The sequence below is a fragment of the Argopecten irradians genome, chromosome 2 (assembly GCF_041381155.1).
Source record: "Argopecten irradians isolate NY chromosome 2, Ai_NY, whole genome shotgun sequence".
Classification (NCBI taxonomy): domain Eukaryota; kingdom Metazoa; phylum Mollusca; class Bivalvia; order Pectinida; family Pectinidae; genus Argopecten; species Argopecten irradians.
Window position 1 is genome coordinate 38128564 of NC_091135.1, and position 24958 is coordinate 38153521.

At 35.5% G+C, this 24958-nt stretch overlaps 2 protein-coding genes across 2 annotated transcripts; both read left to right on the plus strand.

Annotated features, from left to right (window-relative positions):
• The first annotated feature begins 1005 nt into the window (after positions 1-1005).
• Positions 1006-14909, plus strand: LOC138315395 (D-aspartate oxidase-like). Its single transcript, XM_069256392.1, has 10 exons — positions 1006-1312; positions 3953-4067; positions 4735-4817; positions 5884-5949; positions 6413-6467; positions 7677-7778; positions 8469-8530; positions 13001-13118; positions 13344-13442; positions 14286-14909. The coding sequence occupies exons 1-10, from the start codon at positions 1119-1121 to the stop codon at positions 14400-14402; spliced, it is 1011 nt and encodes a 336-aa protein (XP_069112493.1). The 5' UTR covers positions 1006-1118; the 3' UTR covers positions 14403-14909.
• A 449-nt stretch (positions 14910-15358) lies between these two features.
• Positions 15359-24914, plus strand: LOC138315392 (heat shock transcription factor, X-linked-like). The gene is made up of 3 exons (XM_069256388.1): positions 15359-16515; positions 18886-19615; positions 20812-24914. Exons 1-2 carry the CDS (start codon positions 16078-16080, stop codon positions 19612-19614), a joined length of 1167 nt encoding a protein of 388 aa, XP_069112489.1. The 5' UTR covers positions 15359-16077; the 3' UTR covers position 19615; positions 20812-24914.
• Positions 24915-24958: the final 44 nt, after the last annotated feature.

Below are 24958 nucleotides of genomic sequence, written 5' to 3' on the forward strand. Positions count from 1 at the left end.
ACTGTTATAGTTTGCACACCATGAAATATCTCAATATATCTCAATATATTTCCTCATATCACTATCATCAACACCGCCAGCTGCAACGTCATCCATCAGAATGATTTGACCACACCTAAGAGACAATACCAATATGATTAGGTGTAATAAAAGTTCTTCTCCCAGCTAGCCTGCCATTGACCATCAATTAACTGGTTTCTCAATTCATGAGTATTTAAACAATTTTATTGTTTCTATTTGACGAGGATATTTCAGTTTTGTTTGGTTTTTTAACGTCATATTAAAAGCCATGGTCATTTGAGGACGTGTCCGGAATATTGATGGAGAAAAGCCGGAGTTTCCAGAGGGAAACAATCGACCAGTACATGGTAATTGCACCATTATTTTAGTATAACGATCTTTAACGTGTTGGGAGTCGCAGTGGCCGAGTGGTTAAGATGTCTCTGCACATTACCACAAACCATCCACCCCTGGGTCGCGAGTTAGAATCCAATGAGTCGCCAGGTACTGACCGCTGCTCGATGGTTTCTATCCGGGTACTTTGGCTTTCCATCACCAACAAACTTTAACGTGTCACATGACCAGTATATCGATATATCTACTTAAAAACATTTTTTAATCTCCCGGTGTATTCCTTTGCTTTTAGTTCTGTTTATAATTATTCATGTGCCCTGCATGCATATGGTTATAGGACATATGTAATGTCACGTAGTCGCTCTTTTAGTGTTAAATCTACATCTGAGGTAGATTACTGTAAATGATTTCTGATGTAATCTACTAATCTAAATCAAAACCCATAAGCATATATGCGTATATAAGTGTATATTCCTAAAATGTCTGATTGTATTGAAGTAAATTAAAGTGATGAAAATGGAAATTACTTTATTAATGACCTATCTCGAAAACCAATAAAACACTTGAAGGAATACTTGATGGAGTTATATATATAGAGTTCAAGGTCATATTATAGGTCATACTAATTCTACGCTATATGAGAAAAAGTCATAACCGGACTAGTTCCTGTCTGATAACACTACCGGGCCACGACCGCCGGTCTGCAGTTCTCCAAGTTAGTCAGTAGTGTGTAGTCAGGTAGCTAGGTGAACGATTGTTTAAGGATGTCACGCGTGTGTGTGATAGGGGCTGGCGTGGTGGGTCTCTCAACTGCCATCAACATACAGAAACTGCTCCCTGGTGTCAGTGTACAGATCGTAGCCGACAGGTTCGAGGAGGAGACCACCAGTATAGGGGCGGGTGGGCTGTTCCGTCCTAACACCGGACACACCAGGGCAACTCCAGAACATGTGGCAAGGTAAATGGTTTATGCTGAAACTGGGGTAGAACGTTTATCTAAATAAAGATTTATAAAAACTAGGTCAGTGACGAATGCCTGTTTAGAGTGCAAACAACTTTAAAGGCACACTATACGTAACTTTTCAGAACACGTATATTAACATCTTGTTTATGCAGTACGCAACTTAAGTCTTGGTGTGTATTTATACAAATGTATATAGCTTCACACATTTTAGGATCTTAATTTCTGATACACATCAACGAATGTATATTCATGTCAAGCTTCTTTATATTTATTTTCCAATTACTAGAATTATTTAAAAAAAAATCTGTTCAAGTAGGATTTTATAGTCGTTTCTAATCCGCATTGCATTGTCAGTCATATTAAATGTAGTTTCAAACAATGACATTTTAATATATAAAATGAAATGATAAGATTTAATAGGCTAATTATCCCAACATCGAATGTTATAGATCCAAACAGAATGGGGCAAATATGATAAATAAGATGATATGCAATAGGCTAATTATCCCAACATTGAATGACATTAAATGTACTTCAATAACAGATAAACTGATACACTGTAGACAAGTAATGTAACTGGGTCACTCGATGTGAACTAGTAGAACATAAATACACTGCTAGTGGGGAAAAGCCTGAGTTTCCAAATACAAATAACTGAACTTTGTCTCGAACTCGACCTGAATATTGGAAATGCTAGTATAGACGGATATCGGACATATCTAACCATAGAGATATCGGACATATTTAACCATAGAGATATCGGACATATCTAACCATAGATATATCGGACAAATCTAACTATAGAGATATCGGACATATCTAACCATAGGGATATCGGACATATCTAACCATAGAGATATCAGACAAATCTAACTATCGAGATGTCGGACATATCTAACCATATGTATATCGGACAAATCTAACCATAGAAGCATCGGACAAATCTAACCATAGATATATCGGACATATCTAACCATAGAGATATCAGACAAATCTAACTCAAGAGATATCGGACATATCTAACCATAGATATATCGGACAAATCTAACCATAGAGATATCGGACAAATCTAACCATAGAGATATCGGACATATCTAACCATAGAGATATCGGACATATCTAACCATATATATATCGGACAAATCTAACCATAGAGATATCGGACATATCTAACCATAGATATATCGGACATTTCTAACCATAGAGATATCGGATATATCTAATCATAGAGATATCGGACATATCTAACCATAGATATATCGGATAAATCTAACTATAGAGATATCGGACATATCAAACCATAGATATATCGGACAAATCTAACCATAGAGATATCAGACAAATCTAACTATAGAGATATCGGACAAATCTAACTATAGAGATATCGGACATATCTAACCATAGAGATATCGGACATATCTAACCATAGAGATATATTCAGTAGCTGACAGATTTTCACGGGGAGATATATTCGCGATTTTCGACCGGCGAAAACAACCAACTGCATTGTGTATGGCAATGCCACATATGTTTATACATTATACATTGGTTGTTATATACACCTCCTTGGTCCTTTTACACTGCTAACGATACCATATCAGTTTAGTATTAAAGTACTTAAACTTCAAAAATATCGTATATCACTTGCAAACAGGTGGTAAATGATAAGCTTTAGAATAAGCATTTACATACATATGAGGATATCGGGTATATTTATCAAAATGATTGAACATGACAGTGAATACAATTCCCGCTACAGGTCTCAAAGTCCTATTATTTTTTATTCTTTTGTTTTCATATATTTGATATTTACTGTTTTACGTGTGTATGATGGCATTCTATATAAGATATAAGAAATGTTTGAAAAAAAGTAGAAAGAAGAATGAAATCAAAATTCTAGCATGTTATGTTTTATTATATAAGCAAAAACTGTGCAAAAGCTCTGAAATCCGTGGTAATATTATTCAAAATTGTTGATATGCTAAGCATATTCTATAAACAAATGTTTAACGAAACAAATGGTTTTATGTCACATGACTACCTCAAAGACAGATGTAGTGGAGTTATCATGCTGTCTTTTGTACAGCTGTTACATCCCTAACGAGCACAAATGTACATATGTTCTGAAGCATGTAGTATCGATTATACAATGTCTATAGAAGATAATATCTACATTTTATATCAATATTGAAATATAAGCAGTGTCGTGATGTAATCATACACTTGATGTGATGGATATTTTTTCTTTCGATACGATTTTTCACTGAAGTATCAATATTAACCACCATTACCTTCGTAATGACATAGATAAAAAACACTACAAGCATGAATCAGGATATTGTGCAATTTATGGCAGTCTTTTGTAAAACGTAACGATACAGACCCATTTATATGCGTTTGACATTCCCTCAAATTTGCGGTCCTCGTTTTCGTTCGCTTGCGTTTTGATTCTTTTTCTTTTGCGTTTCGTCTGCCAGATGCTATACATTGCTGTTTGGTTGACTTCGCATGTATTGTTAAAACAGTAAAGACAAAGGTCGACTGTCGACCGCATACATAATACATAACATAAGTATAACTGTTGGACTTAAACTAAAACAAAGGCCGTTTGACTTGATGTTTCTACTATTGCAGGAGATGGGCGATCGAAACCTGGAAGTTTTACTCGGCTATGGCTACCTCTGACATGGCTTGCGAGACCGGACACAGTGTTTCGTCCGGGTACATCTTCAGTCGGGAACCAATAGTGGTAAAGTTATCGCTAGTTTTGATATTTATTCTTTCAAAGCGCTATAGACATCAATTGTTTAAATATGTGTTGCCTACGCATATTCTTTAGTATATTTAGATTTTTTTTTAAAAATGGCGTTTTCTTTAATTTACGTCATAGTAAGGTGAATGATAAAAAACACACCCGTTAGTAACATGACATATTCGGGAGCACTAACTAGTGCCATGACAGTACTTGTTTGTTCAGTATGTGTTTCCAACTGAATACATAATGTAGACTCAATTGATCACCCCATAACTAAAAAATCTCTAAGATAAAACCATTTATCTATTATCCCTATAACTTACACAAGAAACAGTTCTAAGATCTAGTTACTAATTTTACTAGGAGTGTCATGTCGCTTTGCAGATAAACATTTAAGTTTGAAGTGTTCGTACTAGAACTTTGAACTATATATCCAACTTATTATTGGGGGGCTTTCTGAATTGTTCCTTTGCTTTGTACCTTTGTTTTATTTTGGCAACTGTAGTCGTGTCTTTCTTGTTTTCAATTTGTCGTCTGTTGTCTTTAAAGTACATGTACCTTAAACGATTTGTTCAAAGTAACATTTGTCTTGTTCCTACTACATTGAGCAGCGTATTCAAAGCAACAGTGTTTAGTCGAGCTGTTCCTTTGCTTTTTGCAGAACCCGATATACGAGAGCATTGTATTCAGCTGTAAGCAGATGTCCCCCTCTGAACTGACAAGTCTTGGTATTACACAGTATCCGTAAGTAGATGAAAAAATAACAGATTACCTTTATAACGTGAATTAGTCACAGTTTAGAAAATACCAATTTCGTCATCAGAGACGTTGCAGTTGTCCTATCACCAAAGTGATAAGATACTTGAAATGCAAGTCGTCGGTTTATAAGCGGAGAATGCAATACCATCAAAAACTCTATAGACAATGCAACTCATCCCGCGCATATATTTAGATTTCGACATTTAGATACATCATATCAACAGCTAGAGACATTTACGGACGGCCTCCCCTGTGGCTGTAGTATATTTGTATTGTGTCTCCATGTGCTAGTGGAACTCTTGACCTTTTTATATAGCGTTATCTCATTGAAGCTTTGAGGATATTGAACACCACCACTCCCCATCCCCGATCATATTATATTCATTACCATTATACTGAGCAGGAGCAGAAAGCACCACTTTTAACGACTAAGGTGTGATTCGGCCTTGGGATAGAACCTATAGCGCCTTCTCCGCAGAAGTGAACAATCAATCCAAAGCCAAAAGTTGGGGCGAGAATTTGAGTTGAAGGGAGACGGTAGAAAGACGATAGTTAGATAGGAAGAAGAGAAAGATAAGATTCCAAATTTAGTCACCTTTTACTGTTCTCAAAGATATATTTTGTAAGATTGTATTCTATTTTAAGAGAAAGGAAGAAACGTATATATATTTTCCGGACTTTCATGTTTAGATTGTCGGTGACATATTTTCCGTTCTCTTTGTATTAGACCATGAATATACACCATATCTTTATAATTTACGTTAGTGGTGGCGGTTCAAGTATTATTTACACGCTTGGTTTCTGTAATGTGTGGTAAAACGGAGAAGGATATACATGAGGCCAACGACACTTTATGACCCTGCCTGAGCTTGTGTTGTCATTATACATGCTTACAACCACAATTTTAATGAACAAATGTCCGCCACATTTGGGTTGTGCGTTACAAACCCATTGAACCAGTTGCCAGTTCTAATCTTAGGTAGCTGGTTTATTTTCAAGTACTCCAGCTTTCTCAAACCCTTAAATCCTGAATATGCTGGTTTTGTTGAAGGTATGGATATCAAGTCACAACTGTCCTTACAGAGATGAGGAAGTACATGCCATGGCTGATGGATAAGTATGTGTTATGGCGCTCACTTCGTTGTATTGCTTTATTTCTCGTGGAGTTTTTTTGGACTCATTTTCTTAAAGTGAATAACGTTACTTATCCTTGGTCTCAGGCATGATAGCTTTGCATATCAAAACGAATTAATGAGACATTTGTGTATTTAAAGTTTAAAAATCTTAAAGCCATAATGTTTTAATTTCTATCACAGGGATGTGTTCTTGCTTACTGTTAAACCTGTTAGATATTTTCGTGATTTCCCGGGACATTGTCGTGATCGCGAAAACGGTGTACGTGAAATTATAACAATCTCCTATAGCAACGTCACTAATTTTATTGATTAAGATGCTATTTCACTTGTTTAAAGTAAGAATTGCTAATTATCGCGGAAAAACCCCCATAACACACATAAGGTACCAGAAATTATGTCTAACCGAGTTTAATGATATTTCCAACACTATAACGTTATTTTCAGATTCAAGGAAAATGGCGGAAAAGTCGAAAAAAGGAAAATCAAAGATCTCTCCGAGGTACATAGACATATACAATAATATATACTTCAGTTTTGGCTAACATAATGACATAACTTATCGTAACATCATCTGTGATAGGCAAAGTCTAAAAAAAAAACCGGTTTTAGACTTAAGACTGATTCATGATCTTTAGGCCTTGTCACTAATGATCAAGTCTGTCACATTGAGCTCTGTCAGCTAAGATGTACAAACAAATGTGTTACATATTATTAGTATGGTCCACTAAATAATATTTTAAAGTTACGTTTATTATATATATGTATATCTATATATAGATATTGGCTTTATCAGATGCTTTTAGGATTAAGTTTTGTGTAAATATCAAGCAGATAATTTGTCTTAAGTCGAAGTTTCAGTTGATGACTTATTTCGATTTATTTAATCAACCATTACAATGTCATATCTGAAGATTTGGTGCCATGAAGTAGACTTCACATTATCTCCCATGATAATCATTAACCGAGAGGAAAGTTAACAAAGATGAAAACTGCTTAAAATTAGAAATAACATAGACATCAGTTTATATACTAGTATTATTATCGTGTCATTGACTCTCCACGGTCCGAGGGCCGATTAGATTAAAACCTTCAAACGACTTCTTCTCAGTAACTATAACATCCAAATCCCTGACCTTGAGTCTGTATTTAGCTTAGGTGCATGATTATTTAATTGTTATGGCCGTCACCCCCACGTAAGGTTAGATTATTTGAGCTAAATATTGATTAATTTTTGTGACTAGCATCAGGATAAGCTAATCAATTAACATTGTGTCTGTAGCATGCATAGTCGAGGGGTTAATGTAGTGACATAATTCTCCATTAATGATAAATGGTTAGAATCTTTAAATGAGTACTTAACAATATCCTAGGGAATTTTACGACGTATTATAAGACTTATAGAGAATCATGCCTACTATGTTTTTTGAGACTTTGAACATTCACTAATTTGAACATTCAGCTCATAGATGCCAAATTTTTCAATGATATAATGAAATTCCAATATATTATGATTTCTTTTTGATCATTAAGACACAAACAGTCCGAAGCATAACTTTATAGGCTTCTGTCTATACTCAAAGGTTTTATGTATTGCGTATGTAGGAAATTAAAGCCCACCAAATTTCAAAATAATTCCTATTAATTTGAATAACTCCTGTTCCAAATAGCTGAAACCGAAGCACGTGTCATATTGACCTTTTCCTTTCAGTTATTTGGTCAGTTTGATGTAGTGGTCAACTGTACCGGACTTGGAAGCCGGGAACTACTTGGTGATATGGAAATGCATCCCGTCCGTGGACATCTTATCCGGGTATCAAACTGAAGAATTATTTTGATTGTATGGATTGCTGACTTGACTTTCTGGCATAATTCTTTGTTTCATCATATAAAATTCCAAAGCAAATTTTGCTTCATTATTAAACCAATATTACAATATATATAACAATGCATACAATTGTATGTATTTACAAACTACATATGTAGTTATTCATCTTTAATTAGATTTGATATAATCTTCATTTAAGATTCAACACTAAGGTCCATATATCTGAAACCTTATTTTGCCTCTTATCTGCATAATTTTAACCTACAATGATATACACAGTCTCATTAACTTCAACATCACATGAAGCATGTCGAACATATTTTCATGTAGTAAGAACGATTTTGCGGAAATTGATGAAGTTCAAAATAAAACTACTAGTGTTGACTTTATTTGAGATTCAAACTTTAGTCAGAAATATCTTATGCGTGTTGGTTAATATTCATGTTGAAAATTAGCTGTTATTGTAATCTTTTGGAAATGGCAATATTGACTTTGACTTTTACAAGGATTTTTTTCAAAGATGTAAGTTTCTTTGTTTGGTAGTTTCCTGTCTACTGTAATATTATCTCCTAAGTTATGTGTGGTATTTAAGCTTTGAGTGTGTGTCCTTTATAACATTTTCCCCCAAGACAGCGCGGAGAAAACACAATGACAAATCAAATATTACTTCTGCAGGTAAAAGCACCGTGGATAAAACAATGGGTTTACACAGACGACGATACCTACTTTATCACCAGGTAAGTGGAAATGATGATTACCTCAGGTAATAAATAACTGGGTAATGTGACCGGATTACCTCGGGTAATAACTGGGTTATGTGACCGGATTACCCCAGGTAAAAACTGGGTAATGTGACCGAATTACCTCAGGTGATAACTGGGTATTGTAACCGGATTACCTCAGGTAATAACTGGGTAATGTGACAGGATCACCTCAGGTAATAACTGGGTAATGTCACAGGGACCTGGCACGATTTTTTTAAACTAACAGTATACATATATATATTATAGTATCAAGGGTATGAACTCGGCGGTCGAGAAAAACGGACCTATTTTTTTAAAACCATGATTATTTTAATAAATGGGTTATATACAACATTGACGGATATCTTACCTTAAAGAGAAATAATTTATCTTTCCATTGAGTGCTTGATGAACAAAATTGGCCAAGTATTGACGAAGTTATGGCTTGATGAATCGAGAAATTTACGAAAAATATGCTAGGTAGACATTTCCCTGTCCGGTCGAAATGTTGTCTCGGCTCTAATGGGTACCTCAAAAACCAAGCCAAAACCACAAAATCTACGCTTGTGGTGGTAAACAGTACCCATAACTGTGTTCATCTACAACCTCCTTTGGAGGTGTCATGACCCGTACTTTGTAGAAACTCCATTTAAACATCGTGTAGCTCACTTACTTTAACCATAGGTATTTAGCACGCTGATAAGTCAAAGACCCACTATAGACTAATATATAGAGAAAGGTAAGGAACTCCTCCGTGACGCAAAATTGGGTAATTTAGTTCAAAGTGTTGTAAAAAAATATCCAGACTAGATATTTCAACGGCTGTGGTCTTAATTGAAAGTTAAGATGTTACACTTCACGATGATAACAAGAAATCCTACTGAACTTGTCTACTTTTTTCACAAACAGCCTCGAAACTTAAAAAATTGACGAATTTCCGTTAGTCGGACACGATCGAGAACATTTTTGCAAACGAAAATGTCTATTCGCTACACTGAAAACACGGCAGCCTACAGTAACAGGATTTGACATAAACAAACAACAGGTGAAAACAAATGTATTTACTTGTTTGACGGTTCGTTCAAATCCCCCTCTCGTGGTCCTTATGTCGTTTTTCAGCGTTAATAGTTATCCGGGTCAGGTTGACTGCCATTTTGCCACTATCTTGAAAGTTATGTAAAGCCTAATCTCATTGGCTAAGCTAAAACCAACCGACCAATGAGATTAGGCTTTACATAACTTTCAAGATAGTGGCAAAAATGTTCTCGATCGTGTCCGACTAACGGAAATTCGTCAATTTTTTAAGTTTCGAGGCTGTTTGTGAAAAAAGTAGACAAGTTCAGTAGGATTTCTTGTTATCATCGTGAAGTGTAACATCTTAACTTTCAATTAAGACCACAGCCGTTGAAATATCTAGTCTGGATATTTTTTTACAACACTTTGAACTAAATTACCCAATTTTCGTCACGGAGGAGTTCCTTACCTTTCTCTATATATTAGTCTATAGTGGGTCTTTGACTTATCAGCGTGCTAAATACCTATGCTTTAACCGTCACCGCCATGTTCATTTGTTTTTCGGAACGCTTCTCGAGTTTACCTACAAGCACAACATTACATAATTTGCATAATGTAGTCACGATATGTAAAGTCGAGAAGCGTTCCGAGAGAAAAATGAACATGGCGGTGACGGTTAAAGTAAGTGAGCTACACGATGTTTAAATGGAGGTTTCTACAAAGTACGGGTCATGACACCTCCAAAGGAGGTTGTGGATGAACACAGTTATGGGTACTGTTTACCACCACAAGCGTAGATTTTGTGATTTTGGCTTGGTTTTTGAGGTACCCATTAGAGCCGAGACAACATTTCGACCGGACAGGGAAATGTCTACCTAGCATATTTTTCGTAAATTTCCCTATTCATCAAGCCATAACTTCGTCAATACTTGGCCAATTTTGTTCATCAAGCACTCAATGGAAAGATAAATTATTTCTCTTTAAGGTAAGATATCCGTCAATGTTGTATATAACCCATTTATTAAAATAATCATGGTTTTAAAAAAATAGGTCCGTTTTTCTCGACCGCCGAGTTCATACCCTTGATACTATAATATATATATATGTATACTATTGGTTAAAAAAATTTCGTGCCAGGTCCCTGTGGGTAATGTGACCGGATTACCTCAGGTGATAACTGGGTAATGTGACCGGATTACCTCGGGTAATAACTGGGTAATGTGACCGGATTACCTCAGGTAATAACTGGGTAATGTGACCGGATTACCTCAGGTAATAACTGGGTAATGTGACCGGATTACCTCAGGTAATAACTAGGTAATGTGACCGGATTACCTCAGGTAATAACTGGGTAATGTGACCGGATTACCTCAGGTAATAACTAGGTAATATGCCTTGTTTACCTCAGGTAATAACTGGGTAATGTGACTGGATCATCTCAGGTAATAACTGGGTAATGTGACTGGATCATCTCAGGTAATAACTAGGTAATGTGACCGGATTACCTCAGGTAATAACTGGGTAATGTGACCGGATTACCTCGGGTGATATCTAGGTAATATGCCTTGTTTACCTTAGGTAATAACTGGGTAATGTGACCGGATTATCTCAGGTAATAACTAGGTAATTTGACCGGATTATCTCAGGTAATGACTGGGTAATGTGACCGGATTACCTCGGGTGATAACTGGGTAATGTGACCGGATCACCTCGAGTAATAACTGGGTAATGTGACTGGATCATCTCAGGTAATAACTGGGTAATGTGACTGGATCATCTCAGGTAATAACTGGGTAATGTGACCGGATTACCTCAGGTGATAACTGGGTAATGTGACCGGATTATCTCAGGTAATAACTGGGTAATGTGACCGGATTATCTCAGGTAATAACTGGGTAATGTGACCGGATTACCTCAGGTAATAACTGGGTAATGTGACCGGATTATCTCAGGTAATAACTGGGTAATGTGACTGGATTATCTCAGGTAATAACTGGGTAATGTGACCGGATTACCTCAGGTAATAACTGGGTAATGTGACCGGATTACCTCAGGTAATAACTGGGTAATGTGACCGGATTACCTCAGGTAATAACTGGGTAATGTGACCGGATTATCTCAGGTGATAACTGGGTAATGTGACCGGATTATCTCAGGTAATAACTGGGTAATGTGACTGGATCATCTCAGGTAATAACTGGGTAATGTGACCGGATTATCTCAGGTAATAAATAGGTAATGTGACCGGATTATCACAGGTGATAACTGGGTAATGTGACCGGATTACCTCAGGTAATAACTGGGTAACATGACCGGATCATCTCAGGTAATAACTAGGTAATGTGACCGGATTATCTCAGGTAATAACTGGGTAATGTGACCGGATTATCTCAGGTAATAACTGGGTAATGTGACCGGATTACCTCAGGTAATAACTGGGTAATGTGACCGGATTATCTCAGGTAATAACTGGGTAATGTGACCGGATTATCTCAGGTGATAACTGGGTAATGTGACCGGATCATCTCAGGTAATAACTGGGTAATGTGACCGGATTATCTCAGGTGATAACTGGGTAATGTGACCGGATTACCTCAGGTAATAACTGGGTAATGTGACCGGATTATCTCAGGTAATAACTGGGTAATGTGACCGGATTACCTCAGGTAATAACTGGGTAATGTGACCGGATCATCTCAGGTAATAACTAGGTAATGTGACCGGATTATCTCAGGTGATAACTGGGTAATGTGACCGGATCATCTCAGGTAATAACTGGGTAATGTGACCGGATTATCTCAGGTAATAACTGGGTAATGTGACCGGATTATCTCAGGTGATAACTGGGTAATGTGACCGGATCATCTCAGGTAATAACTGGGTAATGTGACCGGATTACCTCAGGTAATAACTGGGTAATGTGACCGGATCATCTCAGGTAATAACTAGGTAATGTGACCGGATTATCTCCGGTGATAACTGGGTAATGTGACCGGATCACCTCAAGTAATAACTGGGTTATATGCAAGGATTACCTCAGGTAATAACTAGGTAATTAGTCTGGATTACTATTACCACGAGTTATGTTATTGAACCCTCCAGACGAACGAGTCGGTTTCAATGCTATGTTTGCTAGACACATCATGAAGACATGCATCAGGTATATAGAGATATAGCATAAAATTCAACAATACGTTCTCAAGTAATATACATATATCAAAACGATCAGAGTTTGTTCTGATGTACATGGTAATAGTGAATGACAACTCTAGAATAAAAACAAAAGTTAGTGAACAATTTGAGAGGACCAAACACCTTCAATAACGATGATGATAAAGAAAGGTGACAGAAATATAACATTGCAAAAAAACAATTAAAATCTTATTTTTTATCCTACTTGTTATAATAAATAACTTCCATATAATGTAACTTGATTTTTTTTTTCAATAGCGGCGAATATTTGGTACTTGGCGGTATGAAACAGGTAAATAATTTCAGTCTTCAGTTCGACCAGAAAGACCGAGCAGGAATTCTCGACAGGTGTTACAAACTTTGGCCCTCCATACAGGTCAGTATAGAATATTTCTGATTAAATCAACAACTTTCATGATACAGGTTATAACAGGATATATTGAGTTATATTCACATTCACTTGTAATTTCTGCTATATAAACTAACCAAGACAAAGTGAAGTCTATGATGGCATAGTAATTGATGTCTTCAATCAATTTATTAATATCTATTTAGATTAGTTTTTCAACTAAGGTTTGGAATATGGCTTACATTTCTACAGGGTGCCAAGATCGTGGATGAATGGGTAGGTCTGAGACCGACTCGGTACCCTCTAAGACTAGAGCAAGAAACATTAAGTCTACCACAGGGTGAAATGAAGGTTTGTTTTGGGGTTTGGCCTAGCTTTGTTTTATTAATATATATTTGGAATAGTAATATATACGTGTAGTGAATGCATTGTTTTGTGTGCAGACAATGTTGTATTCTTTATAGAGCTGTACCATGGTGAAATCGAGGATGTTACTCACCAAAATAGTACCACCAGTTGATATGCACCATTTTGTATTGTGTCTGTCAAGGGAGATAATCTATAACCGACCTATTTTAAAGTGCAAACGGATAAGTTGTATAACGTAATATACACAGAATTTTGAGTGTCTATATACGTTAGTATAACGCCTATGTCATCAACGAAAAGTTGTGTTTTTTGGCATTGTCATGAGTATATTCGATGAGATTTATAAGTTTGGTCCCTATTAATGGTTGCTGACTTCGACCATGCCCGCCTTGCGAATAGCGACAGTGTGAGAATGCGCCAATGCACCATGCAAAGAACGATGATGTGTCGTGCGAAGAGTAACAATGCACTATACGGAAAAAAGCGACAGTGCGTCAAAACGCCATGCAAAAAAAAGCAATGATGTGCCGTGCGAAGAGCGGTAATACGCTGTGCTTAACAGCGACAATGCGTTTGCCACATGTCGCATTGTTGCTCTTCCTTGGCACGTTGTCTCTCTTTCCTTGACGCGATGTCGCGTCATAAATCGCATATTACGCAAGTAGATTCCATCGCTCTTCGTATGGTGAGGTCGCCAATGTGACCTTTTGCTATGGCCGAAATTAACCTCCGTACACATGTCTCAATTACAACAGACAATTCTTGTTATGTTATATATATAACTTTTTTATAAACATTGACGATAATGACGTTGCTGTGTTCTAGATTGTGCATAACTATGGACATGGTGCCAGTGGTGTGACGTTGAGTTGGGGCACGGCTGTGGAAGCGGCACAACTCGTCAAGGATTCGCTCGTGGGGCTTTTAAATGCGAAGATGTAGAAGACAGGGAATTCACATAAAGGTTTCTGGTTGTTGACCGCGGTTTCTCGATTGTTTTTATCTCTACGTCATACTGTATCATAAATATGGAGCTATTTTCGTAAAAAACCGTTTATATACAGTCATTAAACTGTATCTTGATAAACATGTAAAATTTTGAACAAAAGATTTAAAAGAAACAAAAGATTTAAAAGAAATTGAAGAAAAAGATGATGATTACCATTTTGAATATGTATGTAATAATGTGACCGGATTACTTCAGGTAATGTTTAACAGAGGAAAACATGTTCTTGTTGAAATATGTTTTCATAAATTGATTGTTCAAACCTATACTATATCAATAACTATCATCCTTATAATTATACAATACCTCGATTACGTTTTAAAGAACCCAGATGCTGCCTTTTTATCTAAGTCATGTTATAGGATTATTTATTTCTATGTTATAAACATGTGTTTTTATACATTTCATATGCTTATGAGAATAAAGTAGAATTGTTCAATTATCCTGGGTTGTTCGCGCGTCATTTTGAGGTAAAATATCGTCCGGAGATTCTATGTCCATAGTATCATGCATTTAGTTCTCTTATTTTCCATAAAAGAGAATCATTGTTAATAAACGGGAAGTTTTCTTTTATCAGCTTTGTAGCATGACGACAAAGTGTAAATGAAATGAGAAAAAAAAATCACCATGCTAAAAGCAAAATCGTATAAAAACCAATAAAACTTGCCTGTTCAAGGAGAACAGCGTTGTTTGAAGAAAGTCATTAAATATCTAGGTGTTGCAGTTTGGCCAAAAATGAAAAACAAAATAAAGAAGTATTTATTTTCTCTGTCTGTTATTTTCTTAATGCGAATCGTCTATTAGTTTCTTTTTCGAGTTATTTCCCTTTATTTGCTCGTAATATGTTTGAATACCAATACACGTACAGGTAGTAGGGCACGTGTCTTGTTTAACACTTGTCGTCACACGTGGTACCGTTAATGTTTTACAAATTATGAAAAAGACATTTGTATTTAAGAAAAATATCTATATCGGAGATATCTTTAAAACTGATAGACGTGAGTACAAAATAACCGATCTAAAAGTTAACTAATTTAACCTGCATTGGCAATAAACTTACAGATTATTTATATATTTAAAGCTACAGTACCTGGGCAAAAGTACTTGTACACTTAATATTTTTAGTTACGATACATTTCATGTATTTTTACTGGGTTTTTTTCTTTGAATATTCCTGGTCTCATCTATAGAAGGATACAACCAAATTTGGTATTCTTATAGAGAATTTATTTCATTTTCAGCTCATATTTTCATAATTTTACTTTATTTGTTTAGATCTATTTTTTCTTATTTTTTATTTTATTTTAATTTATCTTTTTTGTGTGAAAACCTTGTCTTATCAGCAAGGATTTAGAAGGATTTGTCACTGTCTCTTTAAACTACTAAACACCACGCGAGACGCCTATGAAGATATGACCCGCTTATATTTTAAATGCCAGCGCACATACAACATAAGGGAGACAAATATATTCTGGTGCACAAAAATTGATGACGTCACTGCAAAATCAATGACGTTTCAAAGTAGTATACTTAGAGATTTGAAGAACACACGACGTGCCGGTGTTCGAGAACGTTGTCACTCGCAGTTTCCGGAAAAAAAGTTGGATAGCAATGGAGGAAAACATTCTGGATAGGCTGCCAATGCCGCATTTGTCACAAATACGCTTCCCGTTGAAACTCTGGAAACTTTTAAACAATTGTGAAAGTGGGGCGATTACGTGGAGTATCGACGGCGACTCATTTATTATAAACAGGAGAATATTTCAGACGGAGTTTTTAGGCCGAAAGTCTAATACATTTAAAACCCAAAACATAAATAGTCTTGTCCGCCAATTAAATTTGTACGGCTTTCAGAAAGTACAAAGACGACCGTTTGCAGGAATATCTAGGAAACACTGGCCGGACTTGCTGGAGTATCGTCATAACAACTTTCGAAGGGGTTTTCCGGAACTTGTTAATCTTGTCCGACGGCGATCCAAGGAAGAAGAAGAGGGTCACATTGCAAGCAAAAAACTCGCTCAGTATGTGACAACCGGAGAAGCTTCTAGCGTAAGGAAATATTATTTTAAACAGGGTTGAATTTTCTAGAGTCATCGACTCATCGTTAAATTAGTTACAGTATTATAAGTCTGCAAAAGCTGCCTATACTGCCTTCTTGGCAAGTAACCAGTTCTCGCCATCGCATCTGTATCTGTACGGTATGATTATCACGCAAATTTACGCCAATAAAACCATCTTCTGATAGAAGACACTATCTACCATGCTGATTTCCACAGAAAAAATCTGAAAATTCGTTTGTGATCACAAGTAGTACTGTACACATGCAATGGCTAGAACTGGTACTTGGCGACAACTGGTCGCCTGACAGTACAGTTATCTTTTAATAAGCCTAGTTTGCCTACAGCAGGTTATAACGTTATACAGTAGTGTGTAGTATTAGGCAAACAGGAAAAAAACGTCCTACAGTATGATTATTATATTCATATAGGCAGCAGAGATTTAGTTAAAAAATATGGCCTAACGCGGTGTAACGCCACGTGTACAAGTTGTGAGACGCAAGTGAATGTATTCACAAAGTGTAGTTTATGTTTCTTGTATTAGAATTAATGAAATGCAGGCTGGAAGCCTCTGTATCCATATTATGTCTTTATCATGTTTTTGTTTAACATAGAATACATCTGTATTACTTGATGTAAATATAGCCGTACTCTCTGTACCTGTAGGCTAACAGTTATTCTGTAGAATGAATAAAGTAAAAATAATTAAAAAAATGAAACTAATACCAGGAATTCAGTTTTTCTATAGGTATATTGCGAATTTTCTTTCTTTCTTACATTTTAGGAGCTATTTATGATGGATACTACCGATAGGGCCTATATAGTATGTGGCCCATGCTAGACAACAGTTTTTAAATGTGTCTTTTTGTTTCCTTTGTATGTCTCTATATCTATTAATGAAACATACACGGTACATGTAACTCTCAAGATTTCATACAAAGTCGCAGGTTTCTTTGTATGCTTTTTCATTCAACATTAATATTGATACCCCTCCATCAGAACTATTCAGTATATTATTTAATTGAGAAATTTATGGAAATCAAATCGACAATCAGGTGCAGACTACTAACCTAGACATAAATTACATGTATAAACGTAAATAAAAGCATTTCCATTTCATAATTACAGATACGCATATTTCAGTAATTTTCATGTTCAAAATTTGCTATTTAAAATTTATAGCCGTTGAATGCCGTTAGGAGCGCTAGTACAGTGTAGCTGCGTGGAAGTTCTTAGTCAATAATATAGAAGATCCTATTGCATCAAATGAATGCGGGAGTTATCTCCCCTATCACAGGCTAAATATTTTCATACTTGTGATTATGTTTCTACTTTACAAACACAAATAAGAACTGAAAATGATGTTTGGCAGAAAGACATGTTAGGGTCTTCAATGTCATTTTATATTTTTTACATCATTTGAATGATTTTCCTGATGGTTTTCAATCGACTACTGAAGAAAAAATAACGTGAATTTTTTGCCAAGTTAAGGAACATAAGAGTGCATCTCAGATAGATCAGACTAAAAAAGTGGAGGAAATGTTCCCAATACGAAATATGATGGCTACCTTCATATATATATAAACAGTCTGAAGAGCTCCCTTGAATGGGGCGAAAGCGCTCACTAGTCAGTCGTTATTGTTTTTATTTTTATATATATAATATATATATATATTATTTTATCTCGCTTTTAATACTATTTTTTGTCAACTTCCACAATAATAATAAAACAATCATAACAACCGCTATAAAATTTGTTTTACCGCTCACAAGACGTCAAATTCACAATCAGTAGAATTGTTGTGCAATTTTCTCCGAAAAGACCACCATATTTAAAATATCTGGCAGTGATCTGTACTGGTCCCATACGGTGTATACAGAACCAATCGTAAATAACCTCTTGCAAAATTATACTTGTTTCACTAGAAGTAATATTAATAGGTACCAATTGCAGCTCTAAGACGACATTATTTTCTGAAGTCATTTGTGCTACAATATTGTAAATGTAGTTATTCTCAAGACAACAAGAGTGTTAAGTTTAAGCTTATTTTTATTAATAACGAGGATAATATGCTGATCACGGTAATAGGCATGCACCCGGCTGTAATAGTCATAAGATAAGGACCGTTAAAAACAACGTTCTGATCAAACCTAATGACATTACGTTTGAGTCGAATTCGGAAGAGTCGAATTATTTTCGTTGGTCAGTTGAATTAGACAACAAGTTTCGACTGTATTTTTATTGTCAAAATTTAACAACGAGGATTAGGTATAAGTTTTCACAAGCCCGAAACAATAACTGCAAACAAAACAAATAAAACGTATGCTGCTTTGTAATTATAGAATGTTTGTTGTCTTCCAGGTTGAGACAAAACCTTTGCAAAACCAGAGTGATACATGCACTGGTACAGCAGTCGAAGAGATGGGATTGTGTGAGGTCCAAAATCGTTCACAACCAAAGAAACTACCACTGCAGCCTCTACGCAAAATTCGTCCAGTGAACAACCCCCAGAATATTTCATTACATGGACAAGATGGCGGTATCCGTGTTCCAATAATCATATCCCAGAATCCTCTACAGACCATAACTTTGCCAGTCAAAATACATGCTTCAAGAGAGAATGCTAATGCTCCTTTGGTTTGCGCGAGTACGGATAACTTGCTTACAACCACTATCAACATACCTCAGATTGGTGGCAACGAGTTTGTACAAGAGAACTATCTGAACACTTTGGCAATTCCAATTACTGTGCAAGTGCTGAAGAACGGCATTCAGACAGTTCAGGCAGATTCTCTACTTGAACCCGGCATTCATAAATTTCAAGGACAGACAATTCAAACTGTCCAAATGGAATACGTCCATTTACCGGAACAAGCGGCCCAGACCCTTCAGGCAAATGATTTAGAGGAAGCTAGTAGTCCGAATACAATTACATGTATACAAAACCGTTCGAATGAGAACGTGGTATTGGAGAATGAAGTCCAAACCCACCGACCTAAGGAGAAAGACCACAGCACATCTTATAATCACACTTCGCCTGATTTCTTTGCAGAATGTACAACAAGTACAACAAGCGTTCCACATTTATAAGGTAGAGTTGGAAATAATTACCTTGACGTATAGTCCCGGCTTTGGCGAATAAAATATTCACAATATATAATTCAGTATATATTCAAACAAACTAAAGGATGGATTAACGCTTATTTGGACTCAATATACGTTCTGAAAATGACATGTTCAACCTTTTGGTATTTTCTCTTACTCAACTTCGCTGACCAAGGACCATAGGCATTGACTAGCAAAGTTGATAATTTATAAGCTTATCAAGCAACCTGAAGTTTAAGTAAAGACGGGGAACATATCTTTAGCCCTATAAATACTTGGATATTATTAGTCAAGAATTTATAAATCGAAGTGCTATATTGTGGTCCCGCCGACTTTGCTTTGTAAGTAACCTGTTTGGTTGTATTATTTGATGAACACAAGACAGATTTAGTTTGGTTGTAGGTCCGTACCTCCGTCCGTCCAAAGTAATGTATCAAACACCATAATCTTTCAGAGTTACTTCCCTTCGGAATCAGTTCTGTTCACTCTGTCAATTACGAATGTGATGGTTCTTACGTTTTGCTCCCACCCCACTTTCTTCGTTTTGTATTTGAAATTTAAAAACTACATATTTTACAAAAGAAGGACAGTTATTTAGGTATATTTAGTGGTTAATGTTAGACTTTTGTTGTCTACTACACTGCACTGATTCGGAAAGGGGGCAATCTCATCAACATATTGATCCTTATAACCACCCCGTAAAATAGAAGATCTAAGAACATCCTATAAAGGGTCATGTTCGGGTGACCTTTTTACCACTTGTACTTAAGATCATATACATTTTCTACACATTACTACGTTATTTGATCACGCCATTTTCCCCCAGTTTAATATTCATTAAGCTTTGTTGTGCTCTTTGGGCGAGATGACTACATACGCGAAAATAATTCGGACAGCTTTTTCAAACTTTTTCGTCCCCAGTCAAGATTCTGGCAGTGCTAAATTGATTGGCCATTTCCTAAGGTCATCTGAACGTAACCCATAATGGAATGTTGTCAGATCCTCTTATCAAACGTAGTGATAATAAGGATCTATATTCTAATCAGATTGGAAAGGTGGCGTATCATTTGGATTTTTTTTGTTTTAAGAAATTCTTGCACCCCTTCCCCCTCCTACTTTCAGTTTTGACTTCTGTACTCTATGTTGTGAACGATTTCCATATCGATATTTCATCTCTTTTAGGACCATGGCCAGAAGCACTGAGACAGGCCGTAAAAACAAGGACTTCGTGGATTAAGCCATGCATACATGGACCTCCAAAATACTTGTATATTGCACGTTTCTCTCTGGTGAATGACTCAAAGCCGTATTTCACTGGCATGTTTTACAACCGATCCATTGGTTTTTACTGGTACCAGGTGTACTCTTTTGTTTCTATTCTTAAAGTGCAAGAACCTCTCCGTGAGAATGAAATTGTTATTAAGCCAATGTGTTGTGTGTATTGATACACGGAACATGCAACATGCAGTTGGGTGCATGTCTGCTTGATTTGGTGTACTTTTCATGCTCGCTTAGAAGTTATAACATCTGTATACGAATGAACCATATATCTATGCTCATGGGCGCTACTGCATTATCAATAAATCTGGGTCTACTTTTACGATCATTCCTTAACTTAAGGTGGTTCGATACAGTTAGGCCTTAAAATTTCCCCTAGTTTAATTTTCTTTAAAATTTGCTCATTGAAAGATTGGTTGATGAACTGTTTATTAAGGCTTTTATTTGAAATTTGACCGTGCGGTTTTGGAAATATTGTACATAATTTCAAAGCTTGGTAATTGACTGAAATATTACAAACAACAACATTTTTTTATCGTTAATATGTAAGTTTTTATGGCTATCAATGACCTCAAGGTCGTTTTCACTCTTATAAATACATTGATTGTAATTGTTTTACTCGAATGTGGATATATGAGGCCTAAAAAGGGCATTTTTTTGCATTTGAATTTCAACTTAAAACCTAATTTCAAAAAAATCTGTTGTTTAATTTTCTTTATTTTTTGTCCACTTAATAAGACAGTTGTTTGGATTACGATGACAGAGAATTAAAAAAATTGACCACGGAATTTTTGAGTAATTAACTTTTCTATATCCCTATCCCCTAAAAAAGAACTTTTTTCAGAATTATATAATTATACCGAAATCGTGCGGTAATATTTTCATAAAGTAAATCTTATATATTCAACATTATAAAGTGTAATCGTCTGATAATATAAATTGTTATAATCGTTAATTTTATGTCACGACGCCACCGATTCGATGTTATACAAAGCTAAGAAATGGCACAAATAAACCATTATTTTGCCTGGATAGATTTGAAAAAATGATTATGGAAAATTTCGTGTAAAAATTCCACTTCAAAATTACCTTGTAGACATTCCATGATTTTATATTGTTTTAGAGGAAAAGTATTAAATCAAAATCTATCTTTCCATCGTCAAGATATCTAAAGTCGTTTGAGGCAGATATTCAAGCATAAATTTGAATTTGGCGCCAAAATTGTAGCCATGAAAAGCGTCTTCGTGACAACGATCGAAGTTGATAACTTCAATTTGATCACAAAAATGTCGGTAAAACCAGAGATTTAAATATAAATCTCTGGTAAAACCAATGTCATCATACACAACTGTCAGTCTTTGTATGTATTTTTGGGTAGATATCTGCATATCTAACAAGTGTAGGTATATATTTATTATTCGAAGTAAACTAAAACAGATTTTTTGGATCCTCAAGATTACCTGTACTGTTACTCCCATAACATAAGAGTCGACTGGTCAGCCGTTTTTTTATCGGACGTTATTTTGCTGACTATCGACTCTCATTTCCGAAGGCCTATTTCTTTGATGCAGCTTCCGACGTCAGATGAAGGCGGAATGAAAAGTGCAATAATATCAATTTTTATAGCTCTAACAGTGATAACATTGATGTGTACTTACAGTTTAGGTATTAATTATCCCATTTATATAGGAAAACCATAACTTGAGGCCTCATAAACTAGTATTATAGCGGATTAGAATTGATGAATCCCTTCCGTAACATTTTGACCTAGTTTTAAATATGGCGGCAGGTTACTACAAAAAAACCGGAATGTGAATTCAAGCGGGCAGAATGCAAGTAAAGTAAAGGCAAATCAAGCGTTTTGGGGACTTTGCAATTCGTTTTTTGTATTAACCGGCCGGATCGCTTTCATCATGAAGTTTTGTCTGGGTCATGAAAGTTTACGTTAGGAGATTTAAATATTTGTTTTAGATGGATTTTACGGCTGATTTTGTCAAAAAACTTGTTGATTTATGAAAAAGAGGCAGGTATTTGACATTGATAACGATTTTAATATGATTTAAACGTTTTTTATTGTCACAATCCAAACTTTGAAAATGTTACCCTCCGCATCGGGTAAATGGCCTATCGGAAGGTAGAGGTTAGACACGACGTAATGTTCCAAAAGTGTCTCGTCGTGCTATACCTCTAACATTGTTGGAGTACCTGTACTGTAAGCCTAAGAAACAAATCTCTTATTCTGAATCCTCGATTCAATTCAAACATATTTTTTATTGTCAAAAATACAATAATGGATTAGGCACAAGTTATCACAACTTAATAATGCCTTCTCCATAATACATGTATATACAATACTTTGACAGCATACAATCATATAATTATGTATATATACAGAAAATATTGAAGAAGAAATAGAAAAAAAGAATCAAAATGAGTTTGTTGTTACAGACTTGACCTAACATCTAGCACTATCTTTAATAAAGGTATGTACCCATTGAAATATCATTTGGTTTTCCATGTTGGACAAGTGTGGAGCACCATAAAGCAAAATATTAATTGAAATATTACCATATTGTGAAACATCACGGAATAAAACATCCCTTTGCCTAGTATAAAGACTACATTCAAAAGAATATTGAGTTGCATTTTCACATTGATTACCACATGCGATCTACGTTCAGCTGATTACTGTAGATAGGAAAATAACTAGTCTATGTCTACGTGTACATGTTTAGTTTCTATATCACAGATCAAATATTGTTATTGACACTAGCTTACATGTGTGTTTTTTCGTAAGATAGTATTTGATCAATTGAATCAGACTACTTCCATGCATTTTCATGTATCATCTAAATACAGTAGTTACATGTATGTCTTGTACATGTACACAGTAAATAATGTCTTGTTTTCCGAACGAGTTAGTGCTTATTGAAGATCAAATTAGCTAACATGAAACATGAAAATTTCTACATACGCAATATCCACGAAATAGATGTATACTGGCTTGTACAAATTGAATCAAAAGCAGGGGTGGGGCGATGGAGATGAAAATATTTCTATATCTGTAGTTTAATACTAGAGGATTACTCGGCAAAATTGGAATATCTTGATTTAATTATGCATCTTCCTTAAAACACATACATGTATATTAAGTGTCAAATATGTCGGAGATGAATAGAAAATGTTTTAATCACTTGATTGTTATGAAATCTCATTTTATTCAGAAACAAGACCGTATCGGCATGTATCAGTCCGTTTGTATGAGTTATGTAAATTGCTTCTCAAAAGATAAATGTACAAAATGTAGCTTCATGTAGCCTAGCCAAATTCAAACATCTGACAACATTATTTTTCTAGTTTGTCGAAGCTATAATGGAAGTCCTACCCCTACCGTACAAACTTTGATTTTCACCCGGTATCAAGCTGTACAATATTGACAAATACGCCGTTTATCGACTACACTATTTTAACGTTAAAAGGTAAAATATCGTTAGACGGATAACATTTAGATCGCTATTCTTCATAATCTTAGTCACAAAAGAGTTTTCATGTGCTGTTCCGAATGCACTCATTGTACTGGTTGTGCACGCACCAAAAATAAAATAAAATATTTCATATGCATTTTTAGGTCACCTGAGACGAAGCTCTAGATATAACGCATAGGTTATAACGACAAATTACTAAACTAAAATATATATCAAAGACAGCCATGTGTCGGATGACATGAATGTGACACGTACAATGTAGTTGCTGTTGTTTGGCCAAATGTTACGCTAATTAACGAAAATTAATGTTTGTTTCTATTCTTAACCCTAATAGTGCTGAATTGTCTCATATTGGAATAGTACCGAGTGCTGAATTGTTTGAAAAAAAAATAAAAATAAAAATAAAACCTTTGTTTTTCTTCATTATAAAATACCAAGAAGCATCCAAATAATATGTTGGATACATTCAATAGTCATTTGAAGGTCGATTTTATGTAAATATGGAATGCTCCTGGAGTTTCTTTGTTGTAATGGTCCAGGTTCTACTGGAAGGTCACGGTGAAGTT